The 25,576-nt window shown below is 33.8% G+C and overlaps 1 protein-coding gene across 1 annotated transcript in view; it reads left to right on the top strand.

Moving 5' to 3' along the window:
- LOC6637902 (mucin-5AC) overlaps nucleotides 1-25,576 on the top strand; it is a 45,171-nt gene that overhangs the window by 14,409 nt on the left and 5,186 nt on the right. Inside the window, exons 2-3 of the mRNA XM_023175320.2 lie at nucleotides 17,880-18,166; nucleotides 23,617-23,910. Coding sequence (XP_023031088.1) covers nucleotides 17,880-18,166; nucleotides 23,617-23,910 — 581 coding nt within the window. The remainder of the gene's footprint in view (nucleotides 1-17,879; nucleotides 18,167-23,616; nucleotides 23,911-25,576) is intronic.

Genomic DNA, 25,576 nt, shown 5'->3' on the forward strand with positions numbered 1-25,576 from the left:
ATGGCCAAAAGTCCAATGAAAGACAACCAAAGCAAATTTGCGATGATAAAATATTAGATACGACTAGAAAATACTCTCTAAAGTAGTTTCTAATGCTACTCAATGAACTGACATGAGTCTTTATCTGACTTTATTATGATTACGAGTTTGAAGTAACCATAATACCCTTTCTCAAAGTTAGTAAAGGGTATGAAACATTTTGCCGCACGCTTTGTCCACGTTAAGGCAAAAAAAAATGGTCAACCATTTGAGTTTGGCTTAGTTTTTCTTGGCCAACTGGTCTATTGTTGTTGTAATTACAATTTCTGTTGCTGCTCATTGTGATTTTTGTTTTTTTTTTGCTGTTTCTGGCTGATTTATTGTGTGAACAGCAAAGGTTTTTGTTGCTCCCTCTGTTTGATTCTTTCTATGCCTTTTGTCTTTGTTCTGATTTGCATATTTTGCCTCCTGCTATTTATGTATGTATGAATGTGGCTTAGGGCGTGGGTAGGTGAATGGGCTATGATTTTGGGGCGTGGCTAAGGCATTCAGTTATGCCATAGAAGCCATATACTCCAGACCCATTGAAAACGTTTCCCTAAGTGGTTTGGCACTCTGAACCCGCAGCCAAGTGGATGGAAATTGGCTTCATTACGTATTGAGCTGGATGATGAGGTGTAGGCTACCTGAACAAAATAAAAACCCACTGAAAACGTCGTTTTAATATTGTGGGGGTTCAATGAACCACAAATATGCAATTCTTAAGAGTGTTATTAAAGCAAATAACACTCCATCAATCTCCATTCCCGAGTTGAATGGCTTTTCAAGACGCTGATCATCGTCGCCGTAGTCAGTCGTCGCTCGTCCTCTTCACCCACACACACGCCGAGTGAGGCAAATGATGATGATCTTTTTCTCGACTGTTGCACTTTTCAGTCTCCGCGAGTCGGCCATATCAATTGAATGCGAGGACTACTTAGCAGAAGCTTGCAAATTGCAATTCATTGTCGCCAGTAGAGATCAGAGAGCAGTTCTCCACTTTGGCAGTTTCGGCTTCGGTTCTTTAGCAATTCGTTCAGTCGCTTTTTTTTCGTTTTTTTTGTCTTGCCAACAACTTTCATATCTTGACATTTTTATTAAAAATGCAGTTTGCCTTTTTCGCCATCTGAAAAGATCCGAACAAAGGGCATATATTGCATTTTATGCCGGTTGCTCGTTAAGCAACTCTTGTTGTTGTTGTTTCGATTGTTGCTTTTGGGCATCATTTCCTGCTTAAATGTTGCCCCTAGAGATGGAGGGGAGTGAATCTCTTCTTTGATTATTATATATGTACATACATATATATTTATAGGGCGACCTGCCTAAATTGTTAACTCAAGGATAACTGCATTCCCTCTCATTGCAGTAGCTAAGCTGGAATAAAAAATTGCCTTACAAAAGTCACAAAAGGCCAGCCAACAATACGAATGACTTAAGCAACGAACTTGATTCGGTTTCTTTTTCCTTTTTTTTTTGGAATTGTGAATGTATCCCCATAAGAGTTTTCCTTGTAACTACATTAATAACTCAGTTTGCTTGCGAATTTTGGGATTTCACTTTGGTAAAAATTAATCAAATTTTGACTAATAACAGTTTTGGATTTAGTCATGTAGAGAACGGTGTAATGGATTTTGGTTCATTTTTTAACTGAAACGTGTTTGGTAAATAGTCACAAAGATGTCTATTGCCAAATAGGTTAATGCCAAAAACGTTTATTGACTTTATGCTTGGCCAGGAAATAGTTATTCGTAGTCACAAATTCTTTTATTTTTCGTTGAAAATGTTTTCCTTTCTCAATGGTGTTGTATTTGTCCTATTCTGAAATATTTTGACTTGTTTGAATCTATTAGATGGCCAAAACATGACGAAAATAAAAAAAATAAAGTTACTCAGTATGAGCTTATTCTTACTTGCTAAAACCCAAAGAAGAAAAATAACAAACTGAATGTTTCATAATTTCCTTTTTTGTAAAATATTTTTGAAAAGTCCCAACACATTTTCAAGGATGTAAAGAAAATCGTTTATATGTAGAAATCAAAAGTAGAATAGGGGAATATAAATTATCAAGTTCCCTATTTAAAATCCTTATCTTAATAATGAAATAACAATATTTAGCAATATATAAACTAAAATTTGCTTTCTTCTTTCAACATTTGAAGTGTCTGTCTCTCTTCAGAAGTTTAGTATTATCCATTGCTGAGAATGGATGATTATGAATCAATACAAAGAAGAATTTTATAAGTATAAAGAGTGAATATAAATGTGCACAATCCACCAGCCTAAATTAGACATATACATAGAAGGATCTGTATATATTTTAAATAATTTTAGGCAAATTTTCATCCAATTTCCACTGCATTGGCAGTTCCCTTCTCCCTGCTACCACCTCAGCATAGGTAGACCGATTAGACAACATTCAGAAAATCTCTCACATTAATGTGTGATCCAATTCCAAAAAGAGACTTGAAATTATAATTCCAGCAACGAAATTCCTTGCCATTGTCAGTGTTTAACAATCTCTTGTGGCACTTTATCAAAATCCAAGCACGTACATAACTTAGAAAAAAAAAAGTGCCGCCAAAAATAAATAAAAAAATACCTAACTATAAGTGGGGTTCTATATCAGAGCAACTCAAACTACACTCTAACTGTACCTGTAGCTGTATATATGTATGTATGTACTTACCTAGTATACTGTAGGTGTGAAATAGACCGCTGTGAGCCGCCCCCATCCCACCATCCATCCAACAGCAACAACAACAACACCATGCACAGTTGAACAACTGTTTTTCTATTTAGATCTTTGTTGCTGTTGTTGTTATTTTATTCAACTTTTGCCTTTCTAAGACCAAGTCGTGGAATTGTGTTGATTGAATGTCTCGGGAAACTGTAACTGTAGGATCGTGTGTTTTTTGTCGGTGAATGTGGCTGGGTCGGATTCGGGTTCGAGTCTAATGCCTGAATCTGGGGTTGGGGGTCTCACTATTTTTTTTTTTTTTTTTGTTTTTCTCTTCACGATGTCGTGCTGCTATTGTTCGCATTAGTGTTGCATATTAAGTAATAGAACTGTTGTTTTTTTTCTACTGAGTTACGGTACTACACACACACAAACACACCAAATAACTAACTCAAGAAATGTTGAAATTCAAGGGATTTGGGTTTGGTATTTTCACAATTTCATCATATGCAAATTTCGATATCATTTCATTAGTTCTCTTGCGGGCTTTTCGTTTAAATTGCTTAAGTGAAATCTATTTTTGCTGAAAATTATTTGCTCCAGTTGTAAATGCGATTGACCAAAAGCAAGAGATCAATGTGCCAAGCCCAGGTCTGGGGCGATAAGTAAAGTTTTATTTTTCATTTTCGATTTCTATAAAACTCGTTTTTGCATTTGAATTGTGCTCGTAATTTGGTTTTAATATTTGCAATATACAAAAAAATTGTATTTTTCTATTGGACCTGACTAGAGCACGCTTGGCAAATTACATAAGTAAAAACAAGAAACAAGAAAAATTAATAAATAAATATAAGCAAAATGCAGTCGCACCTTTGAAATACAAAAAATTCCACAGAATGGATAAGGATAAGACATTATGGTGCCCTATATTAAAAAAAATTTTATTAGAGATAAAATTTAATTAAATTTTAGTAAGTTAAAAAGGAATTTAGAAGAAAACATGAAACATTTGAAGATTATTTCTTTCTTTATGAGATAGTTCAGCATCTCTAGAGTCCCGATAGTACTTTAAATCCTCGAAATTCAGTACACAATGAAAAAATTTAATTCGTCGAAAGCTTATATCCCCCTTTCTCCACTAAGTCCAGGGTATAAAAATGGCAAAAACTGAAATGAAACTTATGGCACGAGCAAAGTGTGGGCAAAGTCAACGCTGACGATGCCAAAAGAAACAAAGAAAAACGCAAAGGAAATAAAAAAAAAGTGTGAAGCACAAATCAAACATCAAATAAATTGATAGAATATTCAAAATTGAAGAGCTGACATGCCAAAATATGCGCCAGAGCAAAACTACATTCGCCTTTCACCTCTACGATGAACCCAGCACGAGCTGGGGCCAAGCAATGAAGGGCCACAAAAGGAGCCTGGAATTGGAATATGGCCTAAAGTCGCAACTTAACTTAAAGTCGTGAATTCTGTTTTTTCGTTTTTGCTTTTTGTTTTGGCTGGTAATGGGAATATGGACATTGCCACCCGCACACAATAATCCAGAGAGACAAAATAGTGGTATTGAACCAGTTTTTGTTGGCTTTGATTTTGACCAGGTCCATGGAGTGTTGGCAATGGTCGGTTGATGCTTGAAATTGATAGTCAAATGCAAAAACCGGCTAAAGAGAATTTTTTTTGGTTTTTGGTCAAGAAGTTTTTCGTTGTTCGTTTGCCATTTACAATTGCATGGGCGAGAATTTATTATGGTTTGTCCTTTTACGTGTGTGTAAATGATCTTTGGAAATCGAATTTCTTAGAGCTGTTCAGTCTTTAATGTGGTTTAAAGTATTACTTTGTCGAGGCCTAATAAAAACACTCAAAACGACTTTAGGGCTATGTTAATGTAGACAAACTAAACTAGTCTAAAGTGACTTTCCGTATTCTTCGTAATGGTATACAATACTTAAATTTAAAAGGTATGATCTTTGGATAATAGCAAAACATTTCAAGTTAGAGAAAGTCCAAAGTAAGTGGCCAAGAGTGAGATATTCAAAGTAAAGTTCAGTCTGTAAATGGACTCATGTGAATAGCTTTAAAAATTGAAGATTAACCGTAACACTTTTATTTGTTATGTTTTGATTAATGGCAAAGATAATCAATGTTTGATTCTTTGTTGGGAAAAAGAGATAGGTTTTATAGGTTTACAATGAAATACAAACCTATGGATCTGGAGTGATCAATATTCTGATTCAAATGCCAGAAAATTGTGAATGCTACTGCGTCTATAAATTTGTTAGCTTTGCTTTTACATATATAGAATGAATCATTTAGCGACTCACATTTTAATCATCATTTATTTAGAGAATAGAAACTTTAATAGATATGGGATGGCTGTACATTTCAACAAAATTGTAACTAATAAAGACTTTTTTCCATAGTGGAATGTTTGCTACACAAACTGTAGGAAACCAAAATAAGAAGGAACAATATTGAGATGGAAGTCCTTTTGCAAATACTCAAAAAACTTAGATCCCAGTTCAAACCGAACAATTTTGTTATTTTCTGCGTAGAAATTAAAAATTCATCTAGTATTTTAAATCTAACATCCAAGTAGCTTACATATTTTCAAGCCAGAAATACTTCATGACCTCAGGACCGAGATTCAAGCTGCTATTGCTAAGATAAACCTAGTAAAATTCCTAAAATTGGTCTCCTGCTATTTGGTGACATAACAGCAATTAGTTTACATTAATTAAATAAATGTCATAAAGCAAACTTTTAATTAAGTGTTTTAGCATCAAAATGTGGTTCGCTCACAATTATTTAATAAACTACCCTTTATTAATAATTTAAGTATGAGAAAAATTTGAAAAAATGTAAACAATATGGATATTTTGAAATTTCTTAAATCCTAGCATTACCTGATAAAAGCTGTGGCAGTGAGGAGAGAGAGCGAAGAGTTCAAATACTAATGCCTACTAATTTAGTTACAGAGAAAACGTACCTTCTCTAGATCGTGAGTCTCTAATAGTTTTGCATAATATTTTCTCCATTGGCAAACAGGTGAAACTGAACTATGAACTGAGGAAGTATCAATTTGACTGCCTCAGACACATCATCATCATTATGATCATCATGATCTTAACCACCTCCCACACTGAATTCAATTTAATTTCATGTTTATGCTCATCTTCATCTTTATGAAAATTGAATATTTCTTTATTGATCTATGATCGATGATTTTAGCTTTTGTCTTCTCTCCATTTCTCATCATTCAAAGCTTAAGCTCGAATTACCGAAAACAAAAGAAAAATCATGATTTAATCGATGAGCGAACAAAAAAAATTTCACTTTCGTTTTGTTTCACCGTCTCTGTTGCCTTTCTTCACGAAATTCATTCATTTTCACCGCCCCAAAACTGACCCTCAATAAGCATTTAGCGTATTATGTAAAATATTTTTTTTTTGGCCTGGCCAATGCCACGCCCAGTAGTTGTATTATACATTGTAGTTGTTGTTTCAGTAGTTCGCCGACGCATCTGGATGGATGTTTCTTTTGGCTCGAAATGTTTTACAAATTTATGCGGTTACTTTTCACAAAAAACAGAAGAAGAAGGAGAAAGACAAAAAAAAAATTATAAATAAAACTGAAAATAAAATGCTTTCAATTTATGTTGATGGGCATTATGTCAAGCTGGTCATGAATTTTAAATGTTTGGAAGTTTTCTCAGGCACCTAGAGAGGTGGACTGGGAATTGTTTGTCTTTGTGCATTGGACTTCCTCTTTTTGGCGCTTTAAACAGAATGCGTCACATGAGAGTTTTTTTAGTAAATTGAAACGACTTGTAATAAAAAAAACCAATCGTTTCTTTAACTAAAGTTTTTTTACTTTCAAAAGTGGTAGATTATTGATACATTTTCCGGTATTCCAGGCTGATTTTCGATATTCAAAAACAATTTTCCCCTACAAAATCTTTACCTGAAGCCCCCACTATCCTTTTCATGAAAGTAATAAATCTTGTCAGGTTATTGCACCTTCGGCATTGGCTAAACAGTTTCACTTTCATCGATGGTCCACGAGAATCAAAAACATTCCATTCCAGTTTTAGTTTTAGTTGATTTCCGGCAAGTTGTTTGTGGATTTATTTTATATAATTCGGTTAACTAAGCACCTGCTCACCCAGTTTAAATAAACGTTTGAAAAATAAGTGCAACAGTTTGAAGTGCATTTGCACTCTGTGTGTCAGAGTGTTTGAGTGTGTGTGTGTTTATGTGTTTGTTACATTTACCCAGTTTGTTGAGTTTGTTTTGACTGCCCACCCGAAAATCCACTTTAATTACAGCTACAGTTTTACTGTCACTGGTCTGAGCAGGTTGCATACAATAATGCAAATAATAAAAGAAAGAAATTCGAACCAGTTTTAAAAGCGTTTATTTTTGATTTCGTTTGCTATCTGGTTTTTGGATTTTGCCAACATATTCAAACGAGTCATTCCGACATGATACAAATATGATATCCGCCTTTCGGCCAAGAAATATTTATGCTAATCAATCATTTCAATTTTTTTGTTTTGTTTTTTTTTTTTGTGTACAAGGACACCTTGGCCCGGCAATTAGAATGCGCCTTAACTGATTTATATAGAACGTGGCCAACACCCGCACAAGAGGAAATGGAATGCCGTTGGCCAAATCAAACAACATTCTAAACCCAAGAAACCCGTTTATGAGTTGTTTGTTACGTTTTGTCGTTGGTTGGCAATTATTTTGCCGTAATTGTATTTAATTTGCCCAGCACTTCACAGCATTAAGAGAAGGGCTGGAACAAGAGTGCTGTAAAGGGGGTGGTTGGCGTTGTCTGTATTTGTATCAATTATAAATTGACACTTGACTTAAACATTGTGGGTGTGGATAACCACGGTCTATGTTCGTGTCCACAAACCTCATAAACTGCATTCCTTAGAATCGCCACACTTCACTTTACTTCCTAGATTTTACTCTTGATATGAATATAGAAGTTTGACTTTTTTAAGGATGGATTAATTTTGTGTCGAGCCCTGTGAACAAGTAACTTATAAATACAGCAATGAAATTTATGATACTGATTCATCTCTTTTCCTTTTAAAAACAAATAATCAATAAAGTATAACCAATCCATGTTATTTTACACTTTATTTATTATAAACTTTGGTGCAGTCAAAGTTAGCTGGTTCTTTGTTTGTCTTCCCATCTCATCCCTTAAACTTTATATAACATAAGATAATGAAATTTGTCAAACTTTAGAAACAGCAATTTTTTTGTATTTTTCTTTTATGTGACCAGTTAAATAAAGTTCAAATAAAATCTTCTAAAATTAATACATACACAAACAAGTTGCCTCGCATGATGTTTGCCAATTATCTAGCATCATCAAATCATACGATTTCCAAGATTAAAGATAATTGTTTCTTGTTTAAGATGCAACTCAATAATTTGATGTTTTCCAAAAAAGAAAAAAAAAAACTTTCGAAGCGAAGAATGCCAACGAATAGAGTTTACCATTTAGCAACAAATTATTATAAATTATAGAAAGCTAATTTGCTGTACACTCAGTTATTGACGTTCGGCACACATGCATACATACATGCATACACGAATCGCTGTATGCCACCTAATTGGTAGCACTTTTCTGTTTTGTTGGCACATGTAAAGCTTTTAGTGGAGTAGTAGACAAACTTTGCGCATTTTGCTCCTACATGCATAAATGTTTGCATATGTATATCTCTCTCAACCACCAGCTCGAGCTCCAGCACCGTCACCACCGCCCCATATTTGTTTAAACAATGGCCAACACACACACACACACACACACAAAGCGGGCGAAGCAAGTTAAAAAAAACCAGCTGGAGAGCTTTGGCGCAATAGTTTTATTTTTTTTCTTTCTGTTTGTTTCTATGTTTTCTTTGTTTTGGTTTCTGTGTTGCTCGCTTTTCGGTTTGTTTTGTGTAACAAGTTTGCATATGTAATTAACCAACAGCTAACGTATTAGTAAATATAATTAAAACTAAAATTGGAATGTAATCCTCTATTATTTCTCCCTCACTGTATGAGTTGTGTGCATTTCATTTATAAATGATGCAACAAAAAATTCTTCAATAAAAATCAAAAGACTTAGGCCACAAACTTGCCGACTAATAGAATTTCTTTCAACTCAATTTTTTTTAGCTGATTCATTAAAACTTCTACATAACTTCCCTTTCTCTATCTTTATGTCTCCCTTTCTGAATATCTCGCTTGACATTGACCTTCATCGGTGTATTATTTTCTAATTAACAACTCCCCCGGGCTAGAAGCAGTAGAGAATATACCAAAGAGGAAGAGAATTCGTGCCCAATTCTTGAAAGATTTTTTTGATATACTCTAACGATAAGTGGGTATAGTGCTTATATTGTATATTTGCTCGATTTGTTGCTATGCTTTAATGTCATCTTAACAAAATTCAAAAGGTATGAAAATATCGTATGCAGTTAACAAGACATTAACTGCCTCATTACTTTTTCATGTGCCCAAATCGATTCAGCATCATTATGTCAAAATTCTTGCGACTTTTATCACTCATCAAAGACCTAGCCAAACCCTTCTTTTGATTGCCCTTCTTTTGATTGCCCTTCTTTGGTTTGAGTAACATCAGATTTTGGACTTCCGCAATCTTGCGTCTTACCATAAGGATATAGTGCATGCGTTTAGGTGGCGTTAGGTGGTACTAAAAATTTAGTTAAAACGTTGATAACAAATTTAGAAAAATACTTTTTTTTTAAGGGATTTTTCAACCGATTTGTTTGTTTCTATCTTTCAGACTGAAATGAATTTGTAGTTACATTTTTACATTTGAGCAGTGACAGAAATCGATATGTATAATTGATTATAAGTTTAAGTCATATTTTTTTACTTGATAGCTTGAATAAGAAGTAGATGCACGAATATCCAAGTAAATGGTGGAAAGGTTTATCTTGAATAGACCCAAATATGTAATAATTAGGAAGTAACCCCAAAAGCTTTCCTAAGTTGTTATGGTAACAATGGAAAAAGTGTTTAATTCGTTTTTTTAAAGAACGTGCTTTATCCTCATCAATCGAATAAATCTGGTCTTGCGGGTATTGTGGAGCCACTTAAAAGCCATTAACTCAATATTCCACTGTAAATACAACTAGATTATAGACTAAAATCAGTTCTTTACCGACAAAAGCAGTAGGCGGGAAAGTGAAAAATAAAAAGTGAAAAGTAGGCCATGTCCATTTGCCTAGTTTACCTGCCTCATTTCCTACTTCCATATTTCACATTCTAGAAAATCGTGCTCGAGAGTATAGTTCTAATAATTAAAACAAATTGAAAGTAAAAATAAATTTCAAATAAAAATGCCCAATCCCGATTGGCCTAACTTTAACAAAAACGGCAAGTTTAAAAAATTTGCCAAAAAAATGAAGGTTCCCAAAAAAATGGCTACAGATTGGCGCAGACAAATTATGAAGCCCAAGCAAAAGTGGAAGGATGCACCAAAATGTGCTAAATTTAATGCTCGTCCAAAATTCAAAGGTTTTAAAGCGGATAAAGTTAAACCTAGAACCAAAACGGAGAAGGCGGTATTTTCCCCTACTACGAAAGTAGCAGTGATTGCCCCTTTTGGCCACGTTTCCCGTGAGGTACGCCCACTTACTAGAAGTCCTACTCCCAAACCAAGGAGTATCAAGAAAAAACATCGTGTGGCCGATAACGTGAAAAAAATGGCGGTCAAAAGCCTGAAGTCAGATGGTAAAGAAGTACAAAAAATAAGAAATAAAAAAGAATGGCTTAAGGCCGCAGCTAAGGTCGATCAACTGGAAAAGTTTAAGAAAATCGTTAACAAACATCCCCGAGAGCTGGCCATCCAAAGAGGACACACCAAGATAAATATCGCTAAAAATGACCAAAAAGTTTTGGTTAATGTGAAGAAAGAGGGGGACAAAGCATACGAAAGAAAATAAGGCTTACGTATATATTGAATATTTTTGCATTAGAATTGACAACGATTCTACAAATTTTTTAAAATTTCTATAATTACTTTTTTCGACCCATATTTGTATTTAAAAATAAGTAAACATCTGGATTGTTAATGCAATTTTATATCTTTTGCTCTTTACAATGGGGAAATTTGGTTGCTTTGTAGTTCGATTGGGCGTCCCGACTAGCTCATCTTATTTAGGACCGGATTTCATCCAATTAGCTATTGCTTTACTGCGGACATGGCAGCTTGACAATCTTACTAGAGAATACATTTCAAAATGCTTTCTCCTCTCCTTGACCCGACCAATTTTGTGATACCCTCTTCAAGCACTTTAAGATCCTGGTACTTCTTAGTTTTGCCCCATGTGGAAAGAGTATCAAAACAACGACATTGACGAAGGTCTTTTCTTCGTATTTGTTATTTGTATTTTTCTGGTCGTCACCTTGCTTGGCAGTCCATTAAAAGCGAGTAAATTAAATGAAATTATGTATTTTGTCAAAAGAGAAACAACAAAATTGCGGTATTACTGAATATGGGTGTGGGCATACATAATATACACATTGATGGGATAATGTTTAATGGTTATAGAATGATGTCAGAGCAGATATATTTGCAACCTGTGCAGAGCAATTTGTTACTAGACATCGACATTTAATGTGATTACAAACATGGGAGTAGCTAGAAGATCCGGTTCGGGGGTAATATTTTATTTCGAGGGGAGACTAAAATATAAAACCCATGCAAGTCTTATGTGCAATGCTTCTCAAACTGTGCTGTAACATTCATAAACTGCAACGACCTTCAATCAGAAAAAAAAGAAGCACTATAGAGCGTCCAACCAAGAAGCTAAAGAGATGATGAAAAAAAAAGAAAAATATAACCAAACAGAAACTTGATTAAAGTTAAGAAAAACGTAAAGTTCAACTTGTTGCTGTTGTTCATTATTATGGCCATTGTTGATGTTGTTGTTGTTGTTGTTATTGTTGTTGCTGCTTGACATTTCGCACACAACACACGAGAAAAAAACAAACTAAACAAAAACAAAAGAAGAAGACTCTACTGCTGCCCCCTGCACAATTTTATGCTTTTATTTTGTTTATTTCAGGGGTTTCTTCTTTTCGTAATTTGTTGCAGCAACAGCATTGAAAATGCATAAAAAAAAAAAATTTGAAATTTCAAAAATGATTTTGAGTCTGCCTTAATTAGCTTCGTAAAAAGAGAAGAAGAAAAAAAACCAGAGCCCCAGCCAAATGGCATGCCAAAAGATATGAGATGGGAAATCATCAGCATCTCGACATCAGCAACAAGTTGCAAATTCTTTGCCGTAGCAAATGTCAAACTGTCAGAGTATTGGTGGGGGGAGGAGGTACTGCAAATGGGAGCGGATTCGAGTCATGGTGGGATGGGGGCGGAAAAAGAGACAAACTGCATGCCAACAAGTGCCATGCCATGCCATGTAATGACCTGTTTTCAAGGGTCTTAGAAGGCGGTATAAATTTTCAATTAATTTTCAAAGTTTTTCATATCAAAGCAAGTCAATCTAGTTACCAAGAAATACTCACTCACAAAAGGTCATATGAATTGAAAGAAAATATTTCAGTCGAATAGTCACAACGTTGCTGCGTGTTTGAAAATAATTTTAATAAAAAGTTTCAGAAATTATCAAGTTGGTGCTTGAGGCAAAAATTTAAAAAAAATTCTTACATGGAAATCACGTGAATTTTAAAAAATATATAAAGAAAAGTTTCAGTCCTTGTAAAACAGGAAACAGGTTTATTCCTTTACATAAATATTACATGCATATGTGAATTTCAAAAAGTTACATAAGTTGAATATTGTCCCTTTGGCCACAGTTACGTTATACATATAAAATTCTACATCAAAATTAAGTACAAATTTCAGCATACATTCGTCCCTCTTATCTAAAATCCTTATTGTTCCTTTTGGCAAAAATTGGGAAATACATTTAAGAACATAATCCACAAAAAGTTACAAAAGTTGTTACGTTTAATCCTTTATATCAAAATTAAGTAAAATTTTAATACGAAATAAGAATAAAATTAGGTACAAATTTTAAAATATATTCCATAAAAAGTTACAAAAGTTAAAAGTTATCATTCATTATACGAAATATATATTTTTTATATTACATTACATCAAAATTAAGAACACATTCCATAAAAAATGGTTAAAAGTTACGAAACATTTACATAATCCTCTATATCATACCATTATGCTTTTTAATGTCCTTTCGGCCAAAGTTACGAAGTACATATAAACCTCTACATCAAAATTAAGTCCCACAAAAATATTTTATTTGGAAATTAGGCGAAATTTTAAAAATAAATTTGGCTAAATTTTAAAAGATCCTGTAACCTGTATCCTGTAAGCGTACCAGTCATATCCAAGATTATGTGCAGCACGCAAGGCGACCGTCAGCGCGGATTTCTGGATTGCAGGATGCTCACAGGCATACTCATCGGACATAGCAACTTATGAGAAGAATTGCAGGAAATGTAAGGTTCCGGATGTTCCAAAAACTCCTCCTGTGCAGCCTTGGCCGCTGCGGCTTAGGTACCTAGGAGTCCATCTGCTGAAAACACTTCAGGATGCAGCCAAGCGAACAATATACCAACTCTTGACCAACTCTTCGTCTGACACGCATATCCTGTACTCGGTCTATGTGGGATGTTCCGGATGCTCCAGAAACGCTTAAACACCTCGTGTGCAGCCTTGGTAACGATGAGGCATAGGTACCCCACCTACGAAATCGCTTCAGGATGCAGCCAAGCGATCAATTTATCAACTCTTGATATCCTGTCTGATGTAAGCCCCCGCTCCGGCAACTCTACGGACGAAAATCTGTCTGGGATTCCTAGTGGATGGCCACCTGCTGAAACTAACCTAACCTATATCTAGATAATCCAACCGTTATATTTAAGAATTGCAAAGTAATAACTTCTTTACATCAAAATTAAGTGAAAGACACGATTCTTCATCAAAATTTCACGGGAAGTATTTTTTTATTACTTTTAGTATTCGTTTAAATTTCGAAATTTAAAAATTTAATTTTATTTATGGTGTTTCGTGGTTGTTTTGTTATATCCCGTTTATATTAGTGTTTCCTAAAAACGCGAACTAAATTCAAACTTCGAAATCGCGTCTACGACATTCATACAACATTTGTTTAACATTCAAACATCGTTTCGAAAACAAGTCACATATTAAAATTTTATGACCACATTAAATTTTTCGCAGATATTTACTTTTAGGTGAACGAAATTCGCCAAATTCGTCTTGTTCTCTTAGGTTCACAATCAAATGTCAAGAAAAACGTGCAGGAGCAGTTTTGAATTACGATGGCTTTGATTTTATATCGATTTGGGGGATTTTGCAATTTGATTGAACTGATTACTCATTGAGGTATTATAAGAATATAGGCATATCATTTCTTTGAATATACATTTGAGTCCAGTACATTAAGTCCAGCATCATATATTTAAGAAGCCCTTTTCCGTGGTGAACAAATACTGACTGCATACAATGGAAACTTGCAGTCTCTAAAGCAGTGCATTGGCTGTTGTCAACGGATGTCCGACTTCCCATACGAAAACCAGTCCAACTATTGAATCTAGGTAAGGTAGGTGTCTTTTGGCCACATTGTTTGCCAACTAGTTGGGCAGACAAATGACAGTTTGAAAGGTCGCCAGCGGCAAAGTTGAAAAGGCCGACGATGAGATATGCATGTATGTCTTTTGTTTTGTCAATCTCTATTGCATATTTAATATTCTTTTATTTTCCACCAAAATGAATTCAGTGTTGATGTTCGTTTTCATGAAACGATCGTTTTGTTTTCGCTTGTCTAATTGTTTATTCAAATCGCCACACTGAACATTGTCCATTTCAATAAATTCCAAAGTCATCGATAGGTAAATTTTTATTATGCCACTGTCAAATTCTCTCTCTAGAATGTAGGCAAATGTGTCACGACTTTGGAATATAAGAATTAGTTTGATGGTTTTCAATTGTAGGTCAAATATGTGAGTAGAAATTATAATGAATTTCAGTTTTTACAATTCGGTAATAGATAAAGAAGCACAAAAAGTTAAAAGTCGATCTCGGTTTTTTGCTTTAAAGGATGGAATAAATTTTCATTCGTAAAAAAAAGATTGTATTCACTCCAATCAGCTAAGCTGCAAGGCTCACATAAGAAGCTAATAATGCAGTGTCAACGGAATGTAAGAATGAACGATTTAATCTACCTTCAGCGGATTAGAGTTAATGATTATTAAAATTACCAAAAACTCTTGCCAGTGCATAAGCTGAAGGTACAAAGTATTAAAATTTTGAATTTTTCTCCGGGGCAGCGGCAAGGGGATTCGAACCCGTTATCATCGAATATATAGCGGAGGAAGCAGCTCAACGCGCTCGACCATCGTATGAAAACAACAACTTGTTGCTCAGTCGGCAACAGTTCTAAATTAACAGAGCTCTTATGTGTGTTTATGTTAAATCTGAAATGGCTCGCAAATGATGCTGTTAACTTAACATTAGATACAATTATTTCCGTTAAGCACCGAAGTAATTTGTTGAATAGTTAAATTTGCTTCAATTTATGATTTACTTTTTAAATTCGAAACGTGCAGTCATTGATTGAACAATATATATCAATCTCATAGAGCATAGAAGAAATAAATTGATAAATAACACGAGTCTGTTTTCGAAATAATTTTTAAATCATTTGGCAGATTAGCCTTAGAAATTGTTTTTTTTTTTTGTCAAGACACTTGACAGAATTGAGAATCCTTGCTCAATCAAATTTTTAAACCGAAATATGATAATTGTTAATTTTGCAACGTGCGAAGATCGAAGCTTAGAAGTTGGTTTCCGGTGTTAATTGTTTAAACAGTTTCAGTTTTGCCTTGTCCCATTTTGTTAAGATTTGCCTTCTTGACATTTCAGATAATTAATCAAACCCTAAACTAATCTCGACAAGCTCTCCAACTCGAAATGTGTGAGGGGCATGCAGCAACGCCTCGTCGCGTTCTTGCATGTGATAATAAACGGCAATTATTTGTATGGTTATATACAAATAAGTGCTTAAACAAAAAACAAACTGAAAAAAATAAGGTGTGAAATTCAAAGTAAGGCTCACATATGGTGGGCGTGTTAACCCATTCCACTTCAGTTCACTTTACTTCACTTCATTCCATTTGAGGCTTTAGGCTCTTGCATAAATTTTGCCTGATAAAATTTTCAATGGGCTGCGGCTGCTGCAATTTCGTTTGAAATATTGCGGCTATATGATATTTCAATTTTCAATTAGTAAGACTAAAAAGAAGTAAAAAAAAAAAAAAAAAAAACTATGTGTACGCTTGTACAAGCAGCGAAAATCTGTCGACATGTGGCCCACGAACAAGATTTGACTTTTGCGTGGTCTTTGAAATGCATTTCTGAGTTGTATCAGTTTCTTTTTATGGCCAAACATTGTGGGTCAAAGAGTCAACAGTTTTGCTGGAGAAGTGACGCATGGTAAGACCCCGCAACTTGGTTTTTTGGGTGCTGCTGCTGCTGACGCTTGTGTGTGTGTGTCCTCCATATGAAATAATTGAACAATGGCACAAATATAAATTGACAATGTCAAATACATAAAAATTGTGAAGAAAATCAAACATATAGATTAAATGTTTGATTCTTTTAATATTGGTCTGATATGAGAGCTTACATAGAGGTCGAAACGCTCTTTATTCCAAATACAAAATATGTATAGACATCTTGTCAGGGGTATTCTATCCCAACTCATTTCAAGCCCCTTTCCCTGTCTGTAGTTTTGTTAGATAATATATAGTAGTACTAGATAATATCTACAATATATAGTAGGACCATAACAATAGTAGAACCTCTGATCGATTTTTGATAACCAAAGCAACATGGTCCACTGAGCAGTATTTGTGCAAAATACAACACCCAAGTCCTCAATTTATAGCACATAGTTAATAAAATTGTAAACTTGACAAGAATATTAAACCAATCTTCACTATGCAACGACTAGACTTAATGCCCTCTGTGAGTCAACATTGCGGATGAGTAATTTTCTTGACTTTGGCAATAAATTCCACTTTTATAAGTTTGTAAGTACTTATTTTGAAACTTTACCAAGATTTTGGCGTAATATTTAAAAATATAGCGATATAAAATTCAAACATTGCATTACTATTAATTAACAATTCCCAATTCTTTTACTAGCTATTACGCCACATGCAATGAGTAATGTTCCCAGAGTTTCAAACTTTTCATATAAGAAACATTCGATAAAATTGAAGCAAAAAATAACTACCTCATTTATAGGATTAAGTTCGCTGATAATAAAAATGGTAAATACCGATCTAAAACAATACATACCTGTATACAATTAGTATTGGTCTGTAATAAATTTTGTAAGAAATTAAGTTGCCCTCCCCCAAATGACTTTTAACTTGCATATCAAACAAATTCAAATGATTTATGTTTTTAAATTATTTTGATGGTTTTTCTAAGATTGCCTTTTAAATGTGTCTTGTAATATTAACAAGCTCTTTGCATATATTGCTAGTTAAAATCATTTTTACTCTCATACATAGATATAAATCCCACAACTTTATTGGCTTTTGGCACTGAAGGTATCATGAAATGTCTTGGAAATAATTTTAGCAAATCATTCACTTTATCTACTTTTAGGTTCTGTGTATGATAGGAATTTTCTGTAGGTCTTATTATAAATAATTTACATACATAATTGTTAGGCTCTTTTTTTATAATAATTGATGGCAAAATATTTTTCATTTTTTTGGAGTTTTGCTGCTGTGACAAATTTGTGACCCAAAAATCTTATGGAGTTTGCGTCAGCCTGAGGCTCGCTCCATTCATTTATTTATTATTTATTTATTTATAACACTTTTCTCACAATTAACTGCACTGATTTTTGTATTTTTTTGGTGATTTTTTTTCGTTTTGGCAAACATATTTCAGGGCTAAGCTCAGCCGCTGGCGTTGAAAGGTGTCAGCAAGTTGAGTTTAAAACATTTCATTAATTTGAATTGTTGCTTGACACATTTCAACCAAAAAATAAAAATAAAAGATACATGTTGTGAGCACGCGTGTTTGTACATTTTGCTGATGGTTTTGACCTTACTCATTTCAGATACATCCAGCTATTATTTTCCATCACAAAATCGTTTTGTGCCATCGTCTGGATCGTTTCCCCGCCAATCGCAATCATCATTAAGCGGCTTTCGTGGCTCAAATTCGGGAGGATTTTCACCTTCGCCGGGCTCCTATCAAGAGCAACTCTTGTTTATAGCCAATGAGAATGCCCAGAAGCAGCCAACATCATCATTGGCCGGCAATTCCCCATATGGTGGTTCATCGTTCGGAGCCGTTGCAGTAGGAGGAAGTGGCGGTGGATTGCCCACTTCACAATTCGCTGCGGTAAGCTCCAAATATGAATTCAATTTTCCAGCCATAGATATTTCCATATGCGGCTTGTTCAATGGTGTCTGCCAAAAGCAACAACTTCGTTTGAGGCAATTAAGTAACTTTTTGTGTCTGTAGACAACACGCAAAGGCTTCAATCAGCTCCAAAAATAAAAAAAAACTCGAAACGAAATCAAATCAAATTCGACAAAATAAATGCAGAAATTGCAACATTTACTTGCATATGAAATATGATTAGAGCCAAATCCAAACCAAATTTCAAAATAGGCAAGAATGCAAATTTAGAAAATTAACAAGTAGAATTTTTTAGTCAAATCGCATTATGCTAACATTCGATTGTTATGTCATTAAAGTGGTATTCATTTACACCTTTTTTCATATTAAATCACTAGTACTAGACGTTAATAAATATAGCTTTTAGAGCCGATACCTTAGGAATGACTTAACTAAATGAGTTTTTGTTACTTCAACAGCTTGATGACGGCTAAGATAAGATTATTCAATAAAGTGTCGACTGACATCAGTTAATTAACTGTTGAGTTAGCACACAAATAAAGATGGAAATAAAAAATATTTTCTATATTTTCATTTAGTATTATTGCAAACCTAAATGTAATACAATACAGTTTCTAAAGAGAAAAGTTAATTAGGTTTGTTTTTTTTGACAAAACAAAAATGTTTCAAAGAACTTGGTCTGAATATTTTAAGACTAAAATATAAAAAGAGGTCAACAATTTTTAAATTTTTAGAAAAGAAGTCTAAAAAAAACTCTAAAAACTTGAGATATCAAAGTTTTCACAATGGATATTTCTTAAGACAAATTCCTGGTTGATCTTGAATTGATTCCTGTGATGTTCCACTCAAAATATTGTCTTCCACTATATATTTTACAGATTTTACTCCAATCTGAAAGTACAATTTTGTCATATGGTATATCCAAAGGGATAAAGATAATATAAGGAGTGGAATTCTTTCTACCCGATAATTTTAGAATGTAGGAACTTTATTTAAAGATTCAAGATAATTCATAATCTATATAAAACAGACTTCAAGCTAAGTACTATACCAAGCATACATACATAGATGCATATACAGTGTTAAACTTTAGTATTGAAATATTTAAACTTTTAATATATAGCGTTAAACTATAAAGTTTAAAACTGAGATCAAGAGAGGTTTTATATAGAATTTGGATTTTTTACATAAAATGTTTATGAATTTTCGCAAAAATCAGTTTTGTTGATAACAAATTTATCAAGAAATTTTTGCGAAACTTTTGTTTTAATGACAAATTGAAGCTGAGAGCTAACGTTACCCGATTTTTGCAAAGTTTTCTAACTCTAATGCCTTTTCCTTTCACTTTATTTTGCTATTTTCCAATAGCACGCAATTTTTTATGTACTTACAATTATATAGTTTTTCCTTTGGGGCGTTTTAACGCCTCTCACGCAATGCAAAGCGAGAAACAAACACAAATCAAATTAACCGATCTGAACAAATGGCAGACGAAGAGACAACGCCGACACATTGACTACTTTCTGTTATTTCTTTACTTTCACTGAACACACACACACACACTCACAGAAAACGCAAGAAACAGAAAGAGATGGTAGGGGGGAAAAAATAGTCGAATTGGCTTCTGCATATCAACGACTTGAACAATTTGATTGTTGAATATTCAAAATACTCAAATGCATTTCCTTGTCTCGTCGAGTTGAGAAAACGTGTATTTAATTGAAATCAAAAAAAAAAGCAAAAACTGTGTAATCATATTATTGAAATGGCATGAACACGCACTTCCAGTTTTGAAGCCCTAATTGAAATGGTCAGTTGACCAGAGAAATGCATGGTAATAGGAGGGGCGGTATGGGGGGTAGGCAAGTGGAGGTGGCTGCTAGTAGCTAAATTGTCTGTGCACAGCGAGTGGGCTCCACTTTTTTACCACTGCACTTTTTACACTATTCCAAAGTTAAAGCTCTAAGCTGGATCTCAGTATTGTTTGTTTTGTGCTGATTTGACTAATGGAAATGATTTCTTTATGGCATTTGCTCTGTGCTCTGGTCAGGAAAAAACTCAATTAACTTGGCCAGCTGAACAAAAAGTCAGATAGGAAGACAGGTTATAAATCATGTAAGAAAACATTTATTTAAAAATAGAATAGAGATTAGGAGGAGATTTGTCTGGTGAGTGATCTTACTTGATGTAGTACCAATTTAAAGAAATTTGTCAGAAGTGTAATATTACAAAGAGCCCAATTTATGTATAATACGAAAACAAAATTCACAATTTTATTTTCGGCCCAATGACGTAGCAAAAAGGTAACGAAGCGGATAATAACTACTACCATTAATCTCTCTTTAAAACTGTGACATTAGCTTAGCATGAATCTTAGGCAGAACTGTGGGACGAGGGCGTGGTAGATAAGGCAGAAACTGCTAGAGCAAATAGATTGCCAAACTTACCGATCTTAGCCTTCCAAACTCTAGATTCGTCAATGATATTTTGGTTGGTTAGGCCTTAAAATAAAAGCATTTATGAATTTTAAATAAAGGCAAAATGAATTGTATACTTAATGTATATTGTATATTAGATATTGTACAAGAACAGCTCTTAAGAAATGTAATAGTTTCCTTCTGAATCCATAATGTTTTAATATTTTAATACTACTTTACTTTAACTTTAACTTTACTTTTTACTTTAAATGCAATGCTCTAGAGTAAATATTGGCAAATCTACCTAGAGGCGCCTCCATGGACCCCAGTCATTAGTTGGCCACATATTAGGACCTACGTTATAGCAACTTAAATAGGATCAATTGGTATTATGTGACTTACAGTTGTCCACAAAAATAGGTTCCTAGGTGAACGATTATTATGGGAAAAAATATCCAAAGACGATGGTCAAGTTGGTTACGCAAAACACAAAGAAATTTCAAATTTTCTTTTAAGAAATGAAGATAAATATGCACACATTATAATTATGTTTGTATGTAGATACTTAGTTCATTAATAAGTACTTATTTGTCAATGGGGAGAAAGTTGCAGCAATGACTCTCAGGTCTTGCACTTAAAATCAATATCAAAACGCCCAGTTTCCCCTCCACCTGCTCTCTCTCTCTCATTATAAACACATACGACTTGTAAATAAATAAGCTGATTTCGAAGCTCTCTTTGATGAATAGTTTAGAAATTGCTTTCTTTACCATAAATAACTCATCAACACACACACAATCTCGAAGCTAGCTAATGCACTCAAGTTGACAAAAGAGTGAAATTTAGTTTACTTTTTGAATACCCACACCTACATAATTTATCAAGGTGGCTAACTACTTGAGAGTTTTAGATCAGTGATCAGTTAATCAGAGTACACTAACCGCAATTTCTTCTTCTCACTTGGAACCGCAGGGAAAATGCTGTCAGCTATTCGAAGAGTGGGCGGGGTCTTAACGGGCTTTCTGATGCGTAAAAAACCGACTTCAGCCAAGAAGCGGAAAAAAAATGCAATGAAATGCAGCTTTTAGCAACAAAACTCGCGTTTTGTATGCAATTTGTTTAACAGAGCACAACTGCTGCTAAGCTAAAGACATAGAGCTAGAGATTGGCTTTAGAAGTGCCCACTTTCAAAAATCGTAAAAAACTAAAACCAAAAAAAAAAAACAATTTATACAATAATAATAACAACATGTACTTAAAGGCGAAACTGGCAGCAATTTTATTTCTGTGAACTGCAATTGGATAATTAGTGATTCGTTCGACCTTGATACACTTCAATCAAATATTTGATTTCAATCGATTTCTATTGTCTTGCTTGTTGCAGCTTTCGATTTCATTTTCAATCAAACATATCTTTTAAGCTGCTTTTTGTCCATTGTCCACGGGATCCAAACTTTTTTGTTGTTGCATTTGGAGTAGGGTACTGGCTGTCCACTTTATCAATTGGTTACCTAAGATTATCATCTATGTCAACCCAAAATTGAGTTTGTTGAGTGTTACAACCAAGTTGAAGTTGGAGTTGACCCTTTGATAGTTCTGTCACTTTAAAGAGACAATTTCCCATTGAAGGGCTCCTCACGTTCAAGTCCCGAGTTAGTTGCATTATGTCAGCTTATGAAGCTCATTAGATAATAGTCGGAAAATGTGTCATGTAAGAGATTATACTGATGCATTTCAACTATTTATTTAACGAATACAAGTTTTACAAGCAATCTCTGAAATATGCAGTTCAGATTGATTGATATTGAGATGTGTTGGGTATTTTGTTGTAAAGAAAAAAGAAAGAATAGGTAGTATAATAGGTAATTAAGTCATAAATTAGCATAATTGTTGTATCTTAAATAGACGGTATATCTAAATAGACCTTTACACATTCTGGCTTAGATGTTTTAATTGACCTTAATGTTTTTAAATTTAAAAGCTGAGTTGTACCTATGATCTGTAGTAAAATAATCGGACTTTTTATCCCACATCTTAGTATGTGGTTTATTTACATTGCAAAAACCAACTTTCACTGAACCGGAGAAGTAATTGCTTAATTGAACATTGTAACCGATTAAAAATTGATTCAATGATAATTATTAATCAACATAACTACTTTTTCCATATTTTTGAAGTTCTAAAATTAGTAATTGGTTTTAAAATTTATATACTTTTATAAAAATTGTACATTCAAAGAGCCCTCAAAGGATATACTTAAAACAAAAATGAAAATTAAGTATTATTATATTATTTATTAAAAATAGTATATTATTTTACTGTCAACCACTATAGCAACATTTTGTTATAAGCAATACAAAACAAAACAATGAAATATGAAATCAAATATTAGTCCTAAAAGAACTTTTTATGTGGTAGTAATATTAATAATTTTTCTAAGCCAATCTTTAAGAACTTCGTCTGGAAAAGTGCAATCTAGGGATATTTCTTCAATATAGTAAGTGAAGAAAGTTGAAGTTGGAAAGTTTCTTCAATATAGTAAGTGAAGAAATAATGACCTAGTCTAAAATCTCTCTCAAAAAAGCCTACAACCCGAATTAGTTTATTGTAATCCCCAATTAAATTGTTGAAAAAAGTCAGACAGCCGAATTGAAAAAGATTTGGTACTTAGCTTTTCTCGATCTACGATAATTGAGAATTTGTATTTGCAATCATTTATAGGATATCAAATATTTATTATAAATTGACTTGCATTTGGTAACTGATCTTGTCTGCAAGTTATAGATAATAATTACGAAAATAAATTGGTCAAGTATATTTATTAGTCCAATCATAATTCATCAGTAAATTATATATTTTGAAAAGTAGCTTACTATACCAACAGCACCAGCAACCGCGTTGCCTCTTGCCCTCACCTACACCTAAAATGCCAAACTAATTAAACTAATCCCCGGCTTCTTCTTACTACATCTAACATTTTCGAATTTTTGCTTTTGTGTTCGCTTCCCACAGAAACAACCGAATCGGCAATCAGACTATTACGATATTTCACCACGCCCCTTTGGTGTGCCTGTCGGTGGTGGTGGTGGTGGCAGTGGCCTAACGTCCGCGTCCGCATCGGCTGCAACACTGGCCAATGGCTTCACACGCTCCAAGGCGATACGCAACGGCAACAGCAACGGCAACGGGATCGGCAGTGCCGCCAGTTCAGGGAATAGCCTCACGGGTGGCTTCCAGCCGCAGGCACAGCGCATCAATGTGCCCCACCAGCAGACCCAGTTTCTGGCACACTTCAGCGAGGCAACGGTAAGCAAACTAAAACGAAATGTTGTTAATCGAAATCCAAATCGAAAGATAAAGATAGAAAGAAAATAAAGTAAAAGCAAACGAAAGAGAAATAGTTAACATTTTTTTCTTTCGTTTTTGTTTCGTTAAACAAAAATTGCATAACGCTTTTTGTGAACAAAACAATTGGCTATGCTCTGATTTTTGGCCAATAAAATATCAACTTGGAGAGTGAAGTTTGTTGTTATATAGAGTTAGTTCAATTTGAAATTGGAGTTTTTGGTCTGTCTCTCTCTTTTTACGTGACTGCAAATGTAATGCGATAAATGTCTTTATCTTTGATGTTGTTTTTTGGCCAGAACCAGTTCCCAAATAGCCAAAAAAAAAAAAAACACAACAGAAAAAACTGTTTTACCTTTCACCTGAACCACATTCCAAAATATCATAAATATTATGAACATTTTATTTTGGAGCAGACTTCAGCTTATTTATTTATTGTTATTTCTTTTACTAATATTTGCATTTTTATTATTTATAACAATTCATTCATTCATAATTGAAATGTCAGTTTTCACCAGCTCTTCCTCCACACACATACGCACACACCTTTATCTTTCCCCCCACACCTGCCATTTCCATTCCCATCATTTGGTGGGGTGCCCACATAAATATTTCAAGTTAATTGCTTCCATTTTGCCTCTTCGATTGTCAAGCGAAAGTCGTTTTGTATGATTAATGCTAGCTTATGGTAAATACAAAATCAGATCACGATTAATTTACAATATAATGGCATCGGTACAATAATTCCACATTATCTATTTGTGGGCGATCATTAGTTCAAATACACTCCATTAAAATCCAGAGTTGTTCAGTTGATTCATCTTAATGATCATCCTCTAAGATGTCGTTGAAAGCCTTTCTTCTTAGCTATTCTTACAGATTATTGAAAGCTAATATTTCCACCTCCCTTCGAAAACGAAAAAACTTATTGTCCTCATTTCGGACTCGTTTTTAATGTTCAAAATTCAGTTAAGTACTTTATATTGAAATTTGAGTTTTAACATTTTTACTTTAAGATTAAAGCCTAATTAATATTTAATCCAAAGGCTTTAAAAAGGTTCAGCTTCGTCTCGATACTTCCAAATTTCCTTTAACTTTTTTCATTTATCAAAACAAGTTTATTGAAAAATTATGTTACTATTCCCAGTTTCGCAGATATTATTTAACTTCTTTCTGCCCCTTCTTAATCAAATTCTTGTATTTTCCATAGATTTAAACGGCATAATCCATATCTTAAAATATTTCGACCCTTTTGGTTAGTTAAAGTCAAAAGTTAAATTTTAACTTTCAAAGTCATCGCGAAAAATTCTAAAAACAAAATTTCTTCAACATTGAATTGCTTTTACAATAAAGAAGTAAATAGATACACTTTTAAAATCTTGTAAAATCCAACTGCATTTAAGGTTAGGAAATTTGAGAATTATAACGAATTTTTGATTCCTTTTAGTACTTAGGATTGATATTGCTGTGCAAGAAATTTAATATATATACTTGTCTGATTCGTTTTGAGCAAAGTGACGTCCTTGGCAAATTTAACTCAGTTTTCCATGTACTATTATGTCCAGTTTTAAATAGTTAGCCCAAGAATGGGTTATAGTGTAATTTTAAATATTTTTGAAACGAAACA

Source organism: Drosophila willistoni (assembly GCF_018902025.1).
Source record: "Drosophila willistoni isolate 14030-0811.24 chromosome 2L unlocalized genomic scaffold, UCI_dwil_1.1 Seg72.1, whole genome shotgun sequence".
Taxonomy (NCBI): Eukaryota; Metazoa; Arthropoda; class Insecta; order Diptera; family Drosophilidae; genus Drosophila; species Drosophila willistoni.